General features: G+C 45.0%; 1 protein-coding gene across 2 annotated transcripts in view; it reads left to right on the plus strand.

Moving 5' to 3' along the window:
- The first annotated feature begins 4,455 nt into the window (after window positions 1-4,455).
- whrna (whirlin a) overlaps window positions 4,456-21,770 on the plus strand; it is an 85,661-nt gene continuing 68,346 nt past the window's right edge. Inside the window, exon 1 of one of the 2 annotated variants that reach the window (XM_062413023.1) lies at window positions 4,456-5,947. In XM_062413023.1, the coding sequence (XP_062269007.1) occupies window positions 5,201-5,947 (747 nt within the window). In that variant the 5' untranslated portion in view covers window positions 4,456-5,200. The remainder of the gene's footprint in view (window positions 5,948-21,770) is intronic. The other variant, XM_062413022.1, reaches the window with a different exon arrangement.

Here is a 21,770-nt window from a genome sequence, read left to right on the forward strand (position 1 = left end):
GCTCCCTCAGAGTGGGAGGACTTCATTGTTCATCAGCTTTTATAAGTGTTTACACGCTGGTGAGAGACGTTTTCTCACAATTAACATGTACACACATCAAATTCAGCCATTATAGTACATTTTTTAATTTTACAATTTACTTATCCTGCATTTCTTTGCCAAATATCATCGCAAAATAAGTTTTTACATTTACAAAATCAGCAGGAGCATTTTATTTCTTTCCTCAGCTTGTTGCTCATAGACTGTGTTTTTCTTAAATTTAGTACGGTGGCCCTGAGGGTCACTTCTGTCGGTGCACACTCTTTATATTCAGCTTTGACGAAATAAACTTCTTGTTCAGTTTACTTTTCATCACGCCCGATGCTGCAAGGTCACAAGTGCAGTTTCTGGTGAAATAATCTTCTCTGTTTTCAAGAAAACCTCATTTTTATTTTAAGTTTGAGACTCCATCATCTGAAGTGAGGAGTGAACCCATGACTCTGCACATCCTGAAGCAGCAGAGCGACGGGCGCCTGCTTTTCGGTTCTGGCAGATTCTCCGTCTCAGCTCGACGGCAGCGAGGGGGGCGAGCGGCTCTGATGTGAATCTGCAGATTGTGCAGCTCCTGATCGATGTCCAGTCTCATCCCTGCAGATCGTCTGACTCCTCGTTTGCAGCGAGCTCAGCCACGGGCCTGAAGTCTGCTGCCTCTGTGTAAACTGTCTGTAAGTGAACTGTTACTGCAGCTTCTCAAATAATCAATCACTCACAGACCCAGTGGGAAGAAGGCTGAGGGATCAGGAGCTGAGTGCAAACGGCTCTACCACCATCTTTAAATATCTCATATGATGTTGGAGTGACCGCGGCCTCCACAGGGATGAGTTGGTTTAGTTATTCAGATTTCCTCATTTCCAATATCTGGTTGGAATTGAAAAAAGTTTTGGTCGAGAAAAGGTCGAGAAAAGTTGGTCTTCGTGCTTTTAGAGGCTGAAAATTTCTGTTATTGACATTTGTGTGGATTTCGGTTCCGACCTTTCAAAGTCCTGCAAGAAATAAAACGAAGCCGGAAGGACCTCTGGCTTCAATCACATCTCACAAACCAGGATGTGTTCACAAACATAAACAAACACAAACGTAGATCACAACTCTTTTCTATGATTTATTTTTTAAATATGAATATACAGATACGCATACACAAAGTAGACCTTCTTTTATATCGTACATTGTTTATATTTACAACTATTTGTTTCTATATCTGTAGAGAATTCATGTCTCTTTCAATTCAGCTTATTTCTGTACAAATAAAAAATGTCTAATTCAGTGGAATCAAGGGAAACAACCACATCATGTCCTGATGTGTCTCACATGATGTCTGTCCCTCACACGTTTCTGTTGGTTTCCTTGTCTTTCCTCATGTTCCTCTGGTGTCTTCAGTTGGATTTTCACTTCATCTCCCTGCCCCTGTGTGCAGCTGGAGCAGCTGTAAGTTAATGATAAGCTGCCTTTACACTACAAGTCACATAAGTCTCCATGGAGGCTGATGGGGAAGTCATTGTTTCAGACACTTCTCAATTACGTTGCATTAAATATGAGACTTCACGCAGAAGCTTTAAGCTTTAATTGAATCACCTGAGCTTTAGTTCTCATCGTCGAGTCCTTGTCACAATTCTGCATAAAATATCTTTCAAAACGTTAAATCCGTGGTTCCTCCCGCGCGAGGAGAAAGTAATTACACTTAATCCTTATCAGTTAAATGTCTCAGCGCAGCAGCGAGTCTCTGAATGAAACTCTCGTCCCTTCAGCTCAATAGACCAGGTTTTATTTGAAAGTTAATCACCGGGAGAAGTTCAGTGTTTCGTGAGGTGTGAGTCCCGTGTGAAGGTGTCTCCTCCCCCCAGCCTGAGGATCTCAGACCCTCTCGTGTTCTCAGGACATTTCTCATGACCTCACCTGAACAGGATGTGAACCTGGAACAAAGCTTGTTTCCAGCGACACATTTCATTAGAGTATGTTTCAGGTCTGAGCTCCAGACGCAGGATGTGGGTTTCGGTCTGATGGAAGATTAATGAATGTGGAGTGTTGTCTTGATGTGTGTTTTACTTGTATTTTATTCAAGACTTAAACTTTGTACTTCAGTTGCCTTTATGTACCTTTCATTTCATAGTTGCTGTTTTTCTATATTTGTTTATTTTCCTTTGCAAATTTGTATAAAAGCACAATTCGATTTGAGGATAGCACTTTAAGAAAAACTTAAAACAGCCAACATCATCTTTGAGAAAAAGCTATATGATGTTTGAGTTTTTATTTCGGTCCACGTCCAATCTGCTAACATGGAGGAGGCCTATTATTTGAATTGTGCCAGCAGTGGGCGATAGAGAGGATTTGGCTGCACTTTTAAGAGCTGTCCTCTCCTCCATTGGTTGAAAGATGCTCAAATATCCCACCGTCTAACTCTGTCTGACATCTTTGTGATGATTTACAGATAAATCATCTGCTGCAGCTTCGACCGCGACTGGATTATTTATTTATTTCCACGTGTCAAAGACTTAATAATCTTTAAATTTGATGAAAAGTGACGACTCTGCCGATCTGGTCCTCGTGACCCGTCACACTCGATTAGCTGCAGCGTTCAAGCCTCGTTAAACCTGCAGAGTGACCAGTTAACCATGAAATCTGTCCAGTGGCTCGTCTCCACTTTACTGTTGAGGAGAATCTTTGTTCTGGAGGTTCAGGGCTCCGGTCTCCTCAGCTCCATGGAGCAGATATCACACAGTCAGTAGAAGATACTGATGTTCCAGCTCAGAGCGGCCGTCTCTGCATTTACACATTATGAGATAATTCATCTCCACCCTGCATTCCATCAGTTTCTGCGGTTTAAATTGAAAACCCATTAAAAGCCCAGATCCTCGGGCCGCGTGGACGCTCATGCAGAATTCACTGTGTCCATCCCCTCTCCTTGTGTTTGTCCTTCTGTCTCTCTCGTTCACTCACTCGCTCACTCTCTTTCTCACTCACTGTCTGTCTCTCTTGTTGTGTAGCGTGTCCAGTGTCACACACGTCTCCTACCAGCTGCCATCAGTCAACTTCAAACACAAACACACACACACATGTGCACACGTATGACCACGGGATCCCTCTGCTCCTACACGCAGATATAATAAAATAACCATATTTGAATATTTGCTGTTTCACCACTTCAGATGTCACTTGGATTTCTGTTAACCTGAATTTGTTTTTATGATAATTAACTGATTTAATGAGAATTCCACTCATCTCAAAGAAATTATAGATTCATCAGTAATGTTGCAGAGGACACGGTTTCATTGTGACCATCAAATGAAATCGACAAGGAGAAAGAGGATTGATAATAACCAGCTCCTCTTTTATAATTGCTCTTCTTTCTTCCTTCTTCTTTCCTCTCCTTTCTTCTTACTGCTTCCCCTTCTTTCCCCGTCCTTCCTTCTTCTTTCCTCTTCTTCTTCCTTCTTTCTTCTGTCCTCTTTCTTCTTTCTTTTGTCTTCTGTCTTCTGTCTTTTGTCTTCTTCCTTCTTCCTTCTTTCCTCTTGCCTCTTCTTTCATCTTCCTTCTTCTTTCCTCTTTCCTCTTCTTCATCCCTTCTTATTTCCTCTTCTTCCTTCTTCCTTCTTCCTTCCTCCTTCTTTCCTCATTCCTCTTCTTCCTTCTTCTTTCTTTCTTCATCTTCATCCCTTCTTACTTCCTCTTCTTCCTTCTTTCCTCGTCTTCATCCCTTCTTATTTTCTCTTCTTCCTTCTTTCCTCGTTCTTCTTCTTCATCCTTTCTTATTTCCTCTTCTTCCTTCTTTCCTCTTGCCGCGTCTTCCTTCTTTCCTCTACTTCATCCCTTCTTATTTCCTCTTTCTTCTTTCTTCTTTCTTCTTCCTTCTTCCTTCTTCCTTCTTCCTTCCTCCTTCCTTCCTCTTTCCTCTTCTTCCTTCTTCTTTCTTATTTCCTCTTCTTTCCTCTTGCCGCATCTTCCTTCTTTCCGCTACTTCATCCCTTCTTATTTCCTCTTCTTTCTACTTTCTTCTTTCTTCTTCCTTCATTCTTCTTTCCTCTTCTTCTTCCTTCTTCCTTCATTCTTCTTCCTCTTCTTTCTCCCTCCTCTTTCTCTTCATCTTCCTTCATGTTCTTCTTTCTTCTTTCTATTTTCTGCTTCCTCTTCTTTCTCCCTCCTTATCCTCCTCCTCTTGTTGCCGCTATCCTTACGTTGTTATTGGTTGATGTGCTAAGGAGGATAATTTATTGTTGCTTATTGAAAAACAATTGTGTCTTCTTGTTATTTGTATTATTAGTATTTATCTTCTGGTGTCTGTGTGTTATTCTATTTGGGTTTTTGTCTAATATTTATTCTGTTCTGCACATGTGAAAACTCTAAGATGAAATAATTATCTATAACATCAATGTGTTATTTTTAGTAACGTGGTCGCGGTCGTGTCTGTGTCGTCTGTCATTGGCTGCTGGCTGCTGCGTCACTTCCTGCAGGAGGAGGTGGAGGATCTGTCGCGCTCCTCAGTCTCTGTAGTAAACTGAGGAGGAGCAGAGGAGGAGCCGCGGGTCACCTCCACTTTGTCCGGATCGTAGGAACATCACCGAACCGGAGGAGTCCAGCTTGGTAGGAACCGGTCCTCCTCCGAACTTCATCTGGAACTGGACCCGTGGGCAGGATACGAGCAGCTCCTCCGGACGCACCGCGGGAGGATACACACAAGTTTTCTCTTTCTCTGCGTCCAGGGATTGTTTGGCTTTTCTTCTTGGATTTCGTGCGTAACCGGGTGGAAGTAGTTTCTTGGCTCGGCTCGGCTCGGCCCGGGAGCGTGTTGTCGGTGAGGCGGACACCTGACCTGCGGATAAGCTCTGACGGAGCGGGACGAGGCTCTTACGCACCGTTACGCACACGAAGTTTTTGCAGAATCCAATTAGCTTGATGTTTTCTAAATGATGGTAAGTGCTGGTTAATTTGTAAACTGTGATCGTGGATCGGTCGGACTTGTGGAAGTTGCGCATTTCTCGGATCTATTGGCGGAATTGTAAGTGAAAGAGGTGGGTGGGTGGAGGGGGGGAAGCGGTCATGGATGCGACCGGAGCGCGCGTCCCCCAGTGGTCGTGATGCCAAGCCCCGCACCGCCCGCGCGTAATGCCCGGTCCCATCGCTCTCTGAAGCCCGCAGCAGTGTGGCGCCGCGTCCCGGCCGCGCCGCTAGGATGAGCAGCACCGACCTGGAGCGCATGTCGCTCAGCTCCTCCGCCAACTCGGTGGCCTCCAGCGCGCGGACGCTCTCGGCCAACGTGAGGAAGCTGCACAACGCGCTCAACCTGCTGCTCAGCGACTCGGAGAGGGAGCAGTTCATCCACTGCCTCAACGTGTACCACTCCAAGCGCAACGTGTACGACCTGGTGCAGACCCTCAACGTCATCCTCAACGCGCCCGGCAAGCGGCAGCTCCTGCCCCTGCTGCGGCTCGTCATCCCCCGCTCCGACCAGCTCCTCTTCGAGCAGTACACCTCGGAGGGCCTCTACCTGAAGGCGGATCTAGCGGCGAGCAATGGCACCGGCGACCCCCCGCCGGGCGACTTCCCCAGCGCCAGCCCCACTCCCCCTCCTGGGCACTTCTCGCCGAGCAACCCCGCGGAGTTCCAGGTGGCGCTGCGGGGGTCCCCGGACACTTTCAGCACCAGCAGCGACGGGACGTCTCCGCTGGTGCCGCTGCTCGGGAGGAACTTCATCCACGAGCCGCCGGGGGAGATCCGGCAGGTCAGCATGAAGCGGCACAAGAGCAACGAGGGCCTGGGCTTCAGCATCCGCGGCGGCTCGGAGCACGGGGTGGGGATCTACGTGTCGCTGGTGGAGCCCGGGAGCCTGGCGGAGAAGGAGGGTCTACGCATCGGGGACCAGATCATGAGGGTCAACGACAAAGTGTTCGAGAAGGTCACCCACGCGGAGGCAGTGAAGGTGAGTTTCATGCTCTATCTTCTATCTGTTCTGCACTCACCACCGGTCGAGGCACATGGTTCTGGTTCTGTTGGTTTAAAGGAGTTACTTCTCCAAAGTGTTTAATCACTATGGGAACTGTTGTGTTTCTTTCTTGTTGGAGTCATTCCTTAAATATTAGTTTCAAATTATAATACGAAACCTTTGATTTGTTAGATTTGTTAGGAGTTTCACATTAACCAATTAGGACACAGCCCTGGGTTTTGATTGGCTGAATGGTTTGTATAGTATTCATTAGATTGCCGAACTTATTTTGTTTGTTTGCTTTGTACGACAAGAAAGAAAGCGTCAGGGAAGTACCTGGACTGCTGAGTTTGTCTTCGAGTACAATGACGTGCTTTGCCTCTTTTAGTTGGCTCTTTAAGAAAGGCACTAGGCCGGATGTTGTGAGGTCTTGACCCCAACTTGCCTTGAGATAGTGATGTAGTGAACTGGCAGCAGACATTATACGGATGTGGGCTCTTCAGGCGATGGCAGCACTTCTGGCCTCGACAAAATGGACATGAGCCTAAAGTTAGGGTTAACATGCTAACATTGCTTTGGCTCATTTGTGGTCCAGATCTGGCAAACAGGAGCCGACTGCCCAGGTGCCATCACTCCAGGTGGTTTATATTCTGGGTGTCAGCTCAGTGTGGGCTGACTCCGAGCCCAAACTATTTTTTTCTGCGTGGGGGTTGTTCTACTGTATCTCATGTGTATAATCAGCTCCTGCCTCATATCCATTTGGCCTCAGTGTCGAAGACTTGACCTCTCGGAGCCAACGAGTTGTGAAGGAGGATGAATTGTGTTGCTGCTTGCATGTTAAGCAGGCAGGTAACTAGACACCTTCCCAGCAGCTGGTAACCATAGTCCAGTGTGTGTGTGTCAGTGTGTGTGTCTCTGTGTGTGTGGATAGTGGCTCCACTGCTCGGCACTAAGAATAAGAACTGGGACCACTTCAGCCCTTTGCACCACTATGAATGCCAGTGAGTGTAAAGAAAGCCTATTAGCAAATGAGGGTTATAAAAGAGCATGTCTGATTTGTGTACACTGCAGATTGATTTAGACGGAGGCCTTGCAAGGTCTTTGCTTTTTACGAGCCAGTTCAATGAGCTGAAAATTAATCTTGGTGATTTCTTCCCTTTCCCCTTTTCAGCTCGCTCACTCTTATTTGTTCGGGATGGGGGTGGAACGTGGAATCCTCATGTCCCAGGATTCATCGTTTGTTAACAAAGGTCGAATCAATTGTAAAGGATCCGGAGGAAAACACTCCCCTAATGCTTTTTTGAGCTTTATTTATCGGTTTCAATTAATTAGAAATGGATACCTGTTAGTTCCTCGTCAGCTCAGCCAGGGAGGTTATGTTTCCACCCCCTCTCTGCTTGTTTTTAAAGCAAAATGACACAGAAGGCCCTGGAGAGATAACATAGATCCTGATCGGGAAAAGAAACAGGCACAATTAGGCAACTGTTTTTCTGCTGATTTTGCACAATTTGGTGCAGCCTGGCTGAATTTAAGAGGACTGTTGGGCCTTGGCGCAGGTGTGTGCCACTCTAGTTGTATATTATATCCATATTATTGCCTGGCAATCTTCCTTTGCCAGCCTCTTGGCCAAAAACAGATTTAAATCTCCCCAAGACTTTGACAAATGAAAAAGAAACTTAAAAGACACTCAGCAGAGCTCACACCTCCGCCCGGGCCCAACTGTCCCCGTAAATTGCATCAAGCTGCACCGAAGTGGACACACTCATAACTATCAGTCCCCTAAATGTGCCGGTCGTCAAGATCCGTGACTTATTCTCGGTGGAACTGGAGAAAATGTGGAGTAAACACCCTGGAAATGCTCAAGAAAGTGACTAAATACCTGGCTCCGTGCCTGGTCTGCTCCCAAATTGAATTAGTCCCTTTATTCAATAGAGTTTTGTGGATAACTGAGTATTTTTGTGTAATCCTAGTGAAAAAAAACCTGACAAAAAGACAGGGGTGAGAACATAAACCTCCCAGGTGGAGATAACCAAGGTGGTGACTTTCATTGACCCAGGAAAACCACGGTTTGCACTTCAATCACAAACTTGTCGCATATCTATAAGCTGCTTTCTTTGGACATAGATTGTCTGTAGTTAAGAGGTCAGTGGTTTGTTCTCGCTGGAAACCGTGGATTAGAGCCCAGAGGAACTTCTGTCTCACCTTCTGTGATCTTGAAAAAGTAATTCATGCTTTTATCTGTTCCTGTGTGGACTTCAGTAATTCACTTAATGCAGAGTTCAGCTCGGAGGCGATCTCCTTCCTCCAGTCAATCCCCAACACGGCCTCTAGGGGCTCCTGACTAATGCAAAGAGATGAGAGAGTTTTATCTGAGGTTATTTTCCTCTCTCCACTCTTTACTTTCAGTACAAATCTCCATCTTAGTGATATTAAGGTTCTTATGTCGTCCTTTGTCCTGTTCGGATCCTCTGGATAACTGAGCTGCTCTTTTCTTCAGTGGGCCTCGTCTTTGTGTTGTTTTTATTTTATGGCCAAGGCGTCTCACGGGAGCACGAATGCAGATGTGACAACGCCACCGCAAAGGCAACAACACATCCTCATAGGCTGCGAGGCCACAACACGCATATAAAGGGAACATCACAACGACAAAAGCCACACAATGAAAACACAACCACAGGGACAACTGAGTAACTGCTCGTTTAATTGTCAACACATTCGAGCTGATTGAGCCGAGTCCGTCTCCTCCCTGTGGGAAAGCTCCTCGGCCTGGTGTCTTCCTACGTGGTTATTTATCAACTCCCGCGATGAAGCGTAAAGATCATTGTTCCACTTTTGTCTCTAACTCGGGTTCCTCGGACTAAATCGCTTCACGAGGCTGCGGCAGAACGTTCCTGCGCCTCGTATTGAACGTGATCTCAAGCTGCCTCCAGAGAATACTAATGAGGGCATTAACCAGCCACATATTTCCAATCAATTCTCTCCACATTTAAAGCCGTCTCTTATCCGTGGAGCCAGGATATCGATTCCTCAGACTGTATCAGAGAGTTTGCTCAAGTTCCTCTCACAGAGATGTTTTCTTCTCTTTCTCTTTCTCGATACAAAAGAGCAGAGACATCATCCTTCCTTCACTTTATTTGTTAATATATGTTTTCATGAGTGTTTTCACCGGTTGTTACAGACTCTTCAGCTGATGTGAGCATCAAGCAGCAGCTGTTTGTAGATAACTTTAGAATCCTGTGTGTGCTCAGTCTTTGTGATGCCTCTGATTTGAGCAACACAACACCTCTGACTCACTTAGTGAACGGGAGCCTTGAATTCCGCTGTGCAAATCGATGGATTTTATTCATTTGATATTTCCGACTAAAGTCAATTTACAGTCTTGTAATAAGTCTGCGAACAGCTGAGTGACTCTGAGCCTGTGGCGGAGGTGACAGATGAGATGTCACCTCTGAATAAGCTGCTGTCTGGATCCTGCTGATGAATCCAGATGTGCCTTAAAGTCCTCACCTCAACCGACCTCTGCTCCCACTCAGTATCCAGCTGTGATGTGGAGGATGATATCAAACTCCACAGCTTCATGAGGCCTTTCAACCTTTTTAGCCTTTGTGGTTTAAAGGGACTTTCACTCAGTTATTTGTTCACGAGGTTCTTAATTACCTGGTTTCTAATTATTTGTTTTTAAGAGCCTCCATCAAACCTTTAGGACAAGTCGACGTCAGTGAAGCTTGATATCTTAATAACAGACATTTAAAATGACGGCTAGATTGTGAAGTGCAGCTTAAGAGCCAGTTATTGTTCTCCGGAGTTGAAATACTCTCAAATGGGAGAGTGAATAATAGATTGAAACAAGACTGCAAATGAATATTAGTGTTGATCCGTCTGTTCTTGATGTGTAAACATATAGGTTATCAAAAAAATGTTATAGCAAGTTATAACATTTTGCTCAAATCCAGAAACTTTTCAATCACTAGTTTCAAGTCTTCTTCAATTCATCTGATGTTCATTCAGTAAATCAGGCCCCGCCCCCCATGTGGTTTCTTCTGGTTTAATAAAACCAAGATGTCAAACTTGAGGATTTGAAACAACACATTTGATGATTGTTTACGAGGCTCAACCAAACAACCGGATCTGATCAGACTCTTATTTGCAGCGTTGCTCATTTCCTCGGCCAGAATGAAGCTATTTTCCTCCCACTTACACGAATAAGAAATAAGTTCAGTCAACAGTCCTGGCTTCTTTAAACAAGTCTCTGAAATGTGTTTATTTGCAGCATATTACTCAGCCCCACTGTTTTCCTGCCTCCACTTAATCTGCTCCACTTTAGCGAACCTGTGTTTCCTGATGAATTCACGGCCGGCCTCTGAAAGCAGCAGATTGTTGTTTTGGCCCCGGCCGGGACGAGTGGAGGGTTTACAGCTGCTTCTGGGATCCTCCCCGTCCTAATAGTCCGGCTTGGCCCCGGTCCCCGGAGTCACTGCCAAGGTTAGCTACCCACTCAGCATTCAGACCTTTCCTTTATCATCGTCTCTGTGACACACGCTGGACGCTCAGGGGACGGGAGCCAGAGCCTCAACATCGACATGGCGAGCAGTTTTATCTCCCCATCGGCCAGAGGCTCCCAGTCTATCGGACTTCTTACTCTACAAAGTACTGGGAATGACCTTGTTGACTAATAGTTTTCCCTGTGTCTCTTTTTGTTTATCCTAAGTAGTTTATGAACTCCATCTACATGACTTTTAAATAAATTCAGGAGTTCACTGTCTTTTTCGGACAATAGCAGCAATGACCAGTGAGTGAAGGGATTGAAAAGGGAAGGGAGACCCGGCCACTAGGAGCCCAGTGGCCTGGAGCGGCTCTGCTAATGGTCGCTGTGTTGATTAGATGGAGGGAAGAAGATTAAAAATCTCATTAAACCTAAAAAAGAACGATATTAATTGATTCATAGCTGGAAGATGATTCTGTTGTTGTGACAGATGTTTGTTTTGCTCAGTGAAGTGAACTCAAAACTGACTTTACACTGCGTGATTACATCCAATGGCCTTTAGTCCATATCTCAATGTATTGCAGCTTTATAAACTGACAGGGTATGGTTTGTTAAAGACTGCTCTTGTTTAATATAAAGAGAAATTTACAACTTTGTTTACGTTATTGCACTGAAGCCGGGCTCAGACTTTAGAAACCTAGATGAAGGAGAAGGAGAATCTGCAGTTAATCTTCTCTCTAATCTTAAACACGCTCACACTACATGATTAGAAAACAATGGTGCATCACACACACACACACACACACACAACAGGATTTCCTTATGTAACCTTATGTGACCTGATGGGGAAGCAGGTGTAAATGGAGAGTGGCGTGGAGCGACACCTGGCAGAAGGCTAAACGAGTCTGGATGAGAAGATATCTGTTCATCAGGGGAGATGTTAACTGGAGCTGATGTTAGTTTCAGCTGCTGACGAAATCAACCGGGTTTAAAACCCTTAATATCAAACTTTGGGGATAACTATCGGGGCGGCTCTGAAGAGATAATCTTGACCAAACCTTGGTACTGACAAAGGATCCAGATCAAACTTCTCTTCCAGTTCTTGGAGGCAGAAGCAGCTCCAAATCAGCCTGAATATCCTGAAGTCTGATTCCAGCAGGACACAACTCTGCAGGGTTTAGTGCTCATCTATAAATGGACAAAAACAAAACTTTAACTTCAGGTTGCAACTCAGAAATCACCAGGCGATGTTGGCGGTTGGTTTCGTATCCAAATCTGTGATGAACTAATTCAGATATAATGTAGAGAATATACAATTTGTTTTCCCGTCACATCCACTTTCTAAAGTCTTATCAGTTCCAAACCTTCAAACCATAAAAAATGCATGATACCTGCGTGTTTTCAGTTTCTGCAGCTCTGCAGGCAGCTCATCCTCGCTTGTTGAAATTCTTATTTCCACCTCTGGAACACATTCACTTATCTCTGTCCTCTTTCCCCTCGCTGGTGAGACACCGTCCCGTGCTGTGCAGAACTCGGCTCTCACCGTGTCCGTGGCAGCCGGAGCTTCCTATCAGCAGCCGGGGCCCGGGCCGTGCTAATGTTAGCTCAATCCTCTGCAGCTTCCAGGTTTCTCTGGAGTTGAGATTGCAGCGTTTATTCCTCTTTTACTACAGAAATTAGCTCAATCTTGATTTTTTTAAGTTGCCAAGAAGTGCTGCTCTCAACTAGGTAACAAACAGTCGGAGGAAATCTCTCTGTCGGCTGCAAGAGGCAGAGAAACGGGTTCATGTCTCCAAAATATACTTTCCAGGTGCTGGAAACCGAGGAGGTGGGTGAGGGGTGTTTTTACGTGAGCATAACTTTATTTACCAGTTTCTAAACTGGAGTTGAGTTCTCTTCTACACCCAGTCGTGCATGTGAGAGTGTTGGAGGCTGTGGAGACGCACACAGCTCCGGCTTATTAAGCACAGCAGCGAGCAGCACAGGAACAAATGAGGTTCACGTCCTCCAGGCCTGACTCGTTGGCACACTGGCGTCGGTACATGTCTAACACGGAGCAGCACATTCGTCTTAAGTCACAGAATAAGTTTGTGGTGCTATTTTCTTCAGTAAACAATCGGCTGATTGTTGCCTGCAGACGCCCCGGAGGTTAGAAAACACCACAGCAAACAGCACAGTGTTGTTCTGCTGAAATCACAGAGAAGATGAATAATTTCTCTTCGTATTCCCAGACGTCAGCAGTTAGTGCTGAGACGCCCGAGAGCTTAACCCTCAACTCACAAGGTAACGAGACACAGGAGCATTCGTGTTTCCTGCTCTGATGCATTAATGCATGTTCCACAAAAACACTAAATATACTGTACAGGTGATAAATGATCATTCTGCCTCTTTTAGTTCCATTCATGGCACTTTCTTAAAACTCATTGGTTGCTTGCAGAGCCACGTACACAGGGTTTTAAATGGTATTTGAAATGACAAGAGATTCATATATGTGAATGTGAGCACTGGAGAGTTGTTCTTACTTTGCTTTGTGGACTCTGTGGAAGAAGACTTGCTTTCTGTGTAGATATAAAAGGCTGATTTATGATTTCTTACTTTCATGGAAACATTATTATCATCTCTTCATATTGAATTTCTTCAGATGGATTCCCTGAGAACCACTTTGACTGCGATATACTTATTTCATTTGTTTTATGCAGCAATTAGTTTACATATGATTACATTTGTATGAAATTGTTTTTTTTTAAGTTTCCAAATATATTATCTCTCAGAATGTAGACGTAGAATGTTCCATAAAACAGAACATTCATCTAAAGTGGCATAAACTGCAAATAGTTTCCTGTTAGTTTAAAACAAAACTCAATAATCATACAATATATGATCATATATTATGTTTTCATAATCTTTAAGGCCTCTGAGCTGTTTGGAGATGTGCATGTCTTCTATATGCGTCTGTGACTATCTTCTATTTTAAGGTGGAGCTATTAAAACGCTGGTTTTTCCATTTGGACAGCAGCTGCCTATATCGGAGAGGAGCAGATTGAAGTGTGGGGGCTCCAGCTGGAAAACTGATTAAACAAAGTGCGGACTCGCGGGTGCTACTTCAGAAACTACCCTTGCGGTGCCCTTGAGCAAGACACTTAGCACCTAACTGCCCCGGCGGCTCAATTGGCCCCCAGCTCTTACTGGCCAGCGTCCAGTATGAACCGAGTCACGGCTGACGTTTGCAGGATCAGCGCTTCTTCTTATTTTTCACAACTTTCATTTTTTTGGCAGCTCGAACTCTTTGCCTCAAGGACAGAAGAAACATTCCATCAGCGACAGATCCAGTCCAGTGGTGTGAGACACTTCCCCATCAGCCACCAGTTGACCAAAAGCTTTCAGAAGTAGAAGGAATCCTTCAATCTGTTTTTAAAGCAACGTGTCGGATGAATGCTAATGTAAGAAATATAAGAAATAGATGTTGAGCGGCTTCTTATGGAGAACGTTGGTTCGGATCTTTGGCCGGAGTGTGAAGAGTTGGGTGATGGAGAAGAGGAGTGAATGGAAGCAGGAGACCAAAGGGATGGATTGAAGAGTTTGTCTGAAATGTCCACTGATTCATCATTTACATATGATATTTGCCTCCACAGCGATCAATATAGATATTGGAAAAACTGTTATCTCCCTCACAGTGTTGATTTGAATCGTCTTTTCAGCAAATGGGATCAGTGTCGCTCCTCAGTTCTGCTCCTCTCTGTAATTATCATGTGAAATATTTATAAATTGCTTTAATTAAGTGGGTGGGGGCTGGCTTTGTGGTGTGCCACTATAATGAATATTTAATTGTGAAGAGACGATGGAAACACCGTGAGGAGTTCTTTATTTGATTTCTCAGTCCGGACTGTTGACTCTAAATAAAGATGGACGACGCGAGTTCACTTCCTCCCACTATCGAGAAGTGAAGACAAACTGGTCATGCAGTCCACACCATGTCCCATCCACTAACCTGGAGGAGGCAGGGTTAATGACCAGCCAGCAGCCAGGGGGCGCTCAAGATGATTTGGCGGAGCTGTCATCCATCGTTATAAACGCTCAGGGCACAAGATGACGTCATTTGCAGCAGATTTATTCTATAATAAAACTTCACTTTTATTTTTCAGTTATCCACGTGTAAAAATGATGGATTTCACCTTCTTCCTGTCACTCTATGAACGGGCCTTGAATTAAAGCCAGAGCAACACATGTTCACTGAGTTGTGTCCCCGGGAGCTGTCCCCTGGCACTAAATCAGCAAATATCCCTCCACCTGCCTCCCCGGTCACATGTCTCATCACCGTGTCCGTCTTGAAGCAGCGTTTCTCAGTGTCCTCTGGATGTCCCAGCCGGGCTCCCTTCAGAGCCCCTCGCTGCCAGAACCACTCCTTCGTAACAAGCTAATTGCTTTTGAATGGAGACGCCAAAATGCTTGGGTTCACAGTGAAGGTGTCCCCGATCCATCACCTGGTCGGCACTAAATCACCGGAGGAAGCCGTTAATATCCAGGTCAATGAGCAGAATCCCTCCATTTTCTGCTCACTCCTGTCTGTGGGCAGGAAATGACTTATTCAGCCGGTCCCTCGGGTGATGAGGTGGGTTGGACATCGGTTTGACACCTTGATGTCTTCGTGTCTTGTGCAGGCTTCACTCTACATGTTTATTTATATTTAAATATTTGAGAGATGTCTTTCAAATTTGGCACAAATGTTCACTTAGACTCATGGATCCACTGATTCGAATTTGAGTCGTCACCTGGACTCAAAGTCAAATTTGCAATGGTTGGCAGAGGCATAAAACAGCAGGGAAGTAATACTAGTTTATCTATATAGTTATATGTCGGCATCATATTCTGTTAATTCATTCCAAGACGTTGGGTAATTGCCAATATTTCACTTTCAGCATACACTTACAAATATGTACATTTTCAGATTAGTAATTAAAACATCTAAGAGGACCCAGCTTGAACAAACAAGTATTAAGAAAGTGATGGGATCTATACCAAATCATTTTTAATGATTTAATGAAATGTTGTATAATGTCGTAATGGAGGTAAATTAAATTAACCTTATCTGAAAGCTTTTGAATTGGGGACAAACTAATGGGAAAGTGTTAAAGGACATCTTGAAGTGTGGTGACTTGTGGAAGTGGAGGTTTGTCAGTTGTTGGTAATGGGAGACACGTTCCCAGCGACGCCCTCCACACACTCTGGTTTCCTGTTAGAAACCAGTGAGCCATCCTGACCTCAGGAGCGATTCCTGTTGGAGCTCTTTGGAAATTGTTTCTCCGAGGCTCCGCTCCACCGTCGTGGGAGTCGTGAAGACGGCGTGAGGTCTGCTCTGAATAGCAATGAGGACCTGCAGGGGGTTCATTGTTATTTTGGTTTTGTCTGTGGCGACTTGACAGATTTCGTTATGAGCTGGGCACAGGGACACACACACACACACAGACACACAGACACAGACACTCACACAAAAGTCAGTCATGATTATTATCTCTCTGTGTCTCAGAAAGAAAGAGACGAGTTGTTTGAGAAGTGAATGCGTCACTTTGGGCAAAAATCTGTTGAAACACAAACGTCCTCTAATGTTATCAGAAGTGCTTATTTGAAAGCCAAGTGAAATAACCTTGTCCTACCTCACTTACCGTAGTTTGCTTTTCAAAACCCAGGAAAATACGTATACAGCTTTATTTGTTGTTGTTAATGATGTTAACCCACTGGTTTGTGAGCTGACGTTTGATGGCGCTAGCTGTCAATCACACAGTGTCCACGCCCCCAATGCATTCAGTGCTTTATGGTTTATTTGACTCTAATGAACCACAGAGAGATTTAGACCCTAAACTCTTTTGTAAAATGTGTATTGACAATATAAATAACTCAAGAGTCTACTTAAATGAATGTCCCTCTATAACACCTAGCTTATTCATTTTTCCTTCTAAGAGGTGAATAATTCCAGCTGATATTTTGAATTATCTTTCTAATCATTTATCTGGAGATTTAAAGTTGGCAAACTTATATAAAAGAGTAGAATATTTCTTGTGAAATAAAACAGCAATGCTGAGATAAAACTTCTGCTTCCTGTTTGACATTATTATTGCTTGATTATATTATCGTCAAAGAGTTTTGTTTGCATACGGCAAACAAAACCACAAAGAACCTGCTTCTTTGTATTCTTTGTGGTTTGTTGTATTGCAGATATAGTGAGAAATACACACAGAGGTGGTAGATGTACACACATTCTTTACTGGAAGAGAAGTAAAGTTACTAGGGTACATATAAAAGGACTGATTCAACCTCTTTACTCAAGTAAAAGTATAAAAGGCTCTGAAATAAACCTCATGATGCTCTATAATGTACATTTAACTTTTAACAGGTCATTACAGGTTGAATACAAACTTTTAGGGTTAGGGTTGGAACAAATGTCAGAATTTAACAGTGACTCATTCAGGCAAATCCTCTTTTTACTTCCTGATGCTAGTGGCCATTGATTGATTGCTCTACCGGAGGAGGGGGAAGAAGAGGAAACGGTGACGTAAGCACCGGAGAGGACGATTTAAATAATCCCCTCCTGAGAGAGACACTTCCTGGGAGGTTGTGAGTTCCTCTGACTTGTGCGTTTTTCCCGAGCAGCCGTCCCGGAGGAGGCCGGCGGGGGGTTGTGTAATTCACTCGGGTGTGGAGAAGATCTTTATAATTGTCAGGATTTAATCGCTGACATATTGGACGAGCGACCACCGGCAGAATCCTAAATCTTCTTTTGTGTGTCTGTCAGATTACATTATTCCCCCCACAACACACAGCGTGGGCCGAGGCTCAGCCGGCCCAGATGTCTCTTTTATGCTCAGGACAGACGGAGAGGAGCCGTGCAGGACATCTGATACTGTGGAGCTGCCTTACCTATCTCCTGCCTACACACACACACAAACAGACACACACAGCATACCTTTTGCTGTCTGTCATTCATTATACAGCTTAGAAGAAGCACATAAGATAGATCCACTAAATAGATACAGATAGATGTGCTTAATGATCCCAATTGGGACACAGAGAGAAGGAACAGCTAAACAGATATGATGTATTAAAATAGATCAAAACAGAATGTGATCAACATAAAATGTGCTAAAAACTGTACTTACTCCCTAAGTAGATGAAACAGAATGAAGTAAAGTACAAAATATAATAGAACAACGAATAAGCCGATAAACAAGAGACTAACTATAAGAGATGTGAAACTATGAATAAGAGACAAGTCTGCAGAATGTGCAGGAGGTGTTTGCAAAGACCTGAATATGAGATGTGCGTCCTGGGGAATAATAAAACAAGAGCGAGGAATTGAGAGTGTGTGAGGGGGCGTGAAAGAAAAGATGAGTCGGCTCCAGCTCTGCTGCACATCCGAGGCAGCGCGTGTAATTAATTGATAAGCTGTTGATTGTGTGAGAACGAGAGACTCAGGTAACGGACGGTCGACGGTTCGATTCCGACCAGGTTCCCTGAGTGTGAATAATTCAACAAGAGAGAGAGCGAGAGAGAGCCCTGCCCCCCCCCCCCCCCCCCCCCTTTGTGTGATTACAGTTGATGGACGCTTGTTTTAACTTTGACGTTTTCACACTCAAGAGTCAAATAGTTTGTGAGGCTCAATGCAACAGTTCAGAATCCATACATCTGGCTTTGACCTTCATGCAGAAGAGTCCTGCTTATCATTTTGTAGTTCATAGACCTGGTTTGCCCCTGCCAGAGGGGGGGTGGTGTTCCCGACTGGAGGTGAGTCTGTGCAGATTATCTGCCCAAATAATCCTGAAGTGTGGAGGATTTACAAAATAATCTTCCTGCCTCCTGATCCACTTAATCTAAATTGTACAGTTGCATCTAAAAACAACACATTTCAAACTCACCACCAGCTCACGTTATAAAAACACATTCTGTTTTTCAGCCAGTGTTTTTTCACTAAAGTGAGATGGATTCTGTCTGTTCTAATCAGACCTGGTCCTCCCTCAGAAACTCCATCATTCATCTAACTGCTTTGTTTACCGTCTCACAGAATATCTGAACACACTCTCCTCTTGTTTCCCGGCCGTGTGAACACAGCATTGATATATTCCCATGTCACCTCTTGTGTAACCGGCTGGATTTGTTAAATTAAAGTATTATGCAACGTTACTTAACTTCCATTACACAAGGTAATTCATCACAAACCTCTTCTCCTCCCTTTGTAAACCGTGGTACAGCCGGAGCTGACCTCTGCCCTCGGAGCCTCTACAGGCACAATTACCCCGAGAGCAGAGGATGACTGTGAGGTCGCAGGGAGATTGAAGGACAATTCGGGGAACATCACTTAATTCGCCCCGTGTAGTCATTCTACCTCAGATCAAAGCTGCGTTTTGATTGGTTGGTGGCGGTGGCAGGAATACGAGGAGCATTAATTCCCCTCTCTTATTCCACGGGTCAAACTAAGCCGCGGCGCTGGTGATAAGTGCTGATTTGGCACAGATTACGACTCCTGACAAGGTGCCGCGTCCAAAGACTTAAAACCTCCCGGCAGACGGATAATTGACTCCATGTTGATGGGAGATGATTATTTCATCTCTGGATTGTTTCTGTTGAGATGCTTTAGTATTAACGGATTGTGGCGATGGAGGGAGGGAGGGAGGGGGGGAACGGACGAGTGGGGCAAGTAATGGGAGAGAATTGAGGAGGCGGTGAGAAGGGGGGGGGGCGCGGCCGGCAGAAGATTGAGCCGGACCGTTTCATCCGTCAACAGCTGGCGTGTTTGTGTCAGAATCCAATTCGGTATTATCACCGGTGTCCTGCTCCGTCCTCTGGGTGTCCTCTGCTGATGGGATCCGTCGGCTCCCTGCAGAGGGGATCATTTAGAGGAGGGGAGAGAGAGCAGCAACAAAAGCTGCTTCCAGACATCCACTCAAGTCCGGGGGCAAAGGTCACAGTCAGGTACTCCAGAACTTCTTCTGCTAGGCCCAGTATAATATCGGGAAAATGTCCCAGTGAGAAGATGAGAGAATCACATCTGCAACTGGAAAGCTTCGCTCTTCTTTTTCCTACAAATCTGCTTCTGTGATTTAATTTTGTAATCTTCTAATCAACTGATTTTCACGTTGATTTAGAAAACCCCCAAATAACCAATCAGTCCCCAAGACGGCTTGATCCGCTTAAGCTCATTATTTTTCTATCAGTTGAATCATCACTAATCGTTTATTGAGGTTTTCAGACTGAAGTGGCCGGCAGCGGTGGGAACATGTGGGTGTGAGAGGGAACATTAAAAACATGATTAAGTACGGTGAAGCTATCTTTTTATGGTGAGCTCTCATTGTTCCCTGAGTAAACCCACACACACGTCACAGTGTGTTCCTCTCACAAGGTCCTTCTTTACGATCCTCGGCTGCTGGGATGTCGGAGGTGTCAGAAAATGTCATTTCATACAGAATAACAAAGTGTGTGTGTCTGTGTGTGTCTGTGTGTGTTTCGGCTTCACGTGGCAGCGGGCCCAGGTTGTAAAGCAGGCTTTGCTCTCTGCTCGTCACCCCATTAACTCCAGCTCTGTGTGTGTTGTGGAGCTTAGTCAGCAGGCACCTGAAGAGCTGCGCCGTGTTGTGGTGCAGCTTTTAACAGCCGTGTGTGTGTGTGTGTGTGTCCGTGTGTGTCCGTTTGGAGTGAGTCGGGTTCAGGATGAGTCAGGTGTTGGGGGGGATGGAACACTCGTTGAGAGGTGCCTCTGCTGGAGCAGGGTGAGCTCTCTTATGCTTTATTACCTTCATTCTCCAAACCCAAGGCCATCGGTGCCCCCGGAGTTATTACCCCCTCACGCAGGCAGACACACACTCTCACATTAAGAGACACTGGACCGTGGCCTTCACGCAGACAGACCCTGGTCGTTCTGCTTGTGACTCATCAAGACGTTTTTCTCGTTTGTGCTTCAGTCAAAACATTGTGAAAGCGGCTGGATGTCTCATTTGCCTTTTTGGGTTTTTAAACATCTCCGCTGTTTATTCTGCTCTGACCCCAGTCGTCTGCTGTGAGCGGCTCCTTGTCTGGAGAGCCCATCGCGGTGTGAGAGGCTGTGGGGGGGGGGGGGGGGGGGGCGTTTCGTCAGCTCTTATTCCTCCACGAGCACGAGGGGATGATCCATGCTCTGATAACAGCTCAGTGGACGTCTGATCGCTGGCTCCCCCAATGGGGCTATTAACCTGTTCACCTCCTGTTATGTCCTGTCTGCCCCGGCCTCTTCAGAAAGTGACCCACACACTCACACAGATGTGAGAAATGACACGAGTGCAAATAATGCTTTAACTGACAATTACCTCCATTCTCATAAGTGTGATAATCGATTCATCTTTCACAGAAAAGCAGAAAGTCATCACGATGGAGACGCTTCGGCCGACGTGTTTTTAATAGGCTTTCAAAACTCTAATTTCCTATTTGCATTGTGTTTTTTGTAAACCCAGTTTAAATGAAACCACGCCCACTTCTCCACGAGGAAACGATCGACCGAACAGGCGACCTCGTAACTCTAACTGAAGCTGAAGTCAACGTGGTTTCATCTAAAACACAAGCTGACTGGATGCCTCCGTCACGGTGGACCCGAGGGGGAGCAGGGACAGCTGGGTAATAGGAGGCAGTCAGAGCAGACGGCTGCTTGTGTGTGTGTCTGTGTGAATTTGTAAGGAAACACACAAACAAGGTTGTGACTTCAGAGGACGTCACATCGCCTTACATCCATTTCCTGGCTGAAACTCGGTTAACCAAATATTTTCCGAAGTGTGAATTTGCTTCTTGTCTACATGATGAAGACGGTTGAGACTGAAACTGGACAAACAACAATTACATCAGGATGAATATTTTCATATCGGTCGATATCGATAATTATCACGATAAAAGTCAGATTATCATTGTATTTAGTTTAAAGACTGATTGTTTGCTCCTGAGTGAAGCTTGTGGTTTAAAACTCTTCTTCATGGGCAGAATGACAAACCTCCTCACTGTGCTTCACGAATTTAAACCCCCAGAATGTGGATCACCACAAAAAAGTTTGAATATGAACCTGTGACTCACAAACACTGTGCAGAGTTGCTGTAACACACACACACAAGCTGTGACCTGAGACATGTGATAAATGCAGAGTGAGGCAGTCGACAGGCTCATTATATCATAACAGCTTCTCGTTGCCACTCGTCACCCCCCCCAGCTCTGACTCACCGGGTCGCTCTGTCTCCCCTGCTCTCACCGAACACCGTCACTGTTTAGCTTCCACTAAAGTGCTTCTCCATGTGAGGAACTGGGAGTTGTGGGTGTTGCACATTAAAGTAAGTG

The sequence above is a fragment of the Platichthys flesus genome, chromosome 19 (genome assembly GCF_949316205.1).
Source record: "Platichthys flesus chromosome 19, fPlaFle2.1, whole genome shotgun sequence".
In the NCBI taxonomy this organism is placed as follows: Eukaryota; Metazoa; Chordata; class Actinopteri; order Pleuronectiformes; family Pleuronectidae; genus Platichthys; species Platichthys flesus.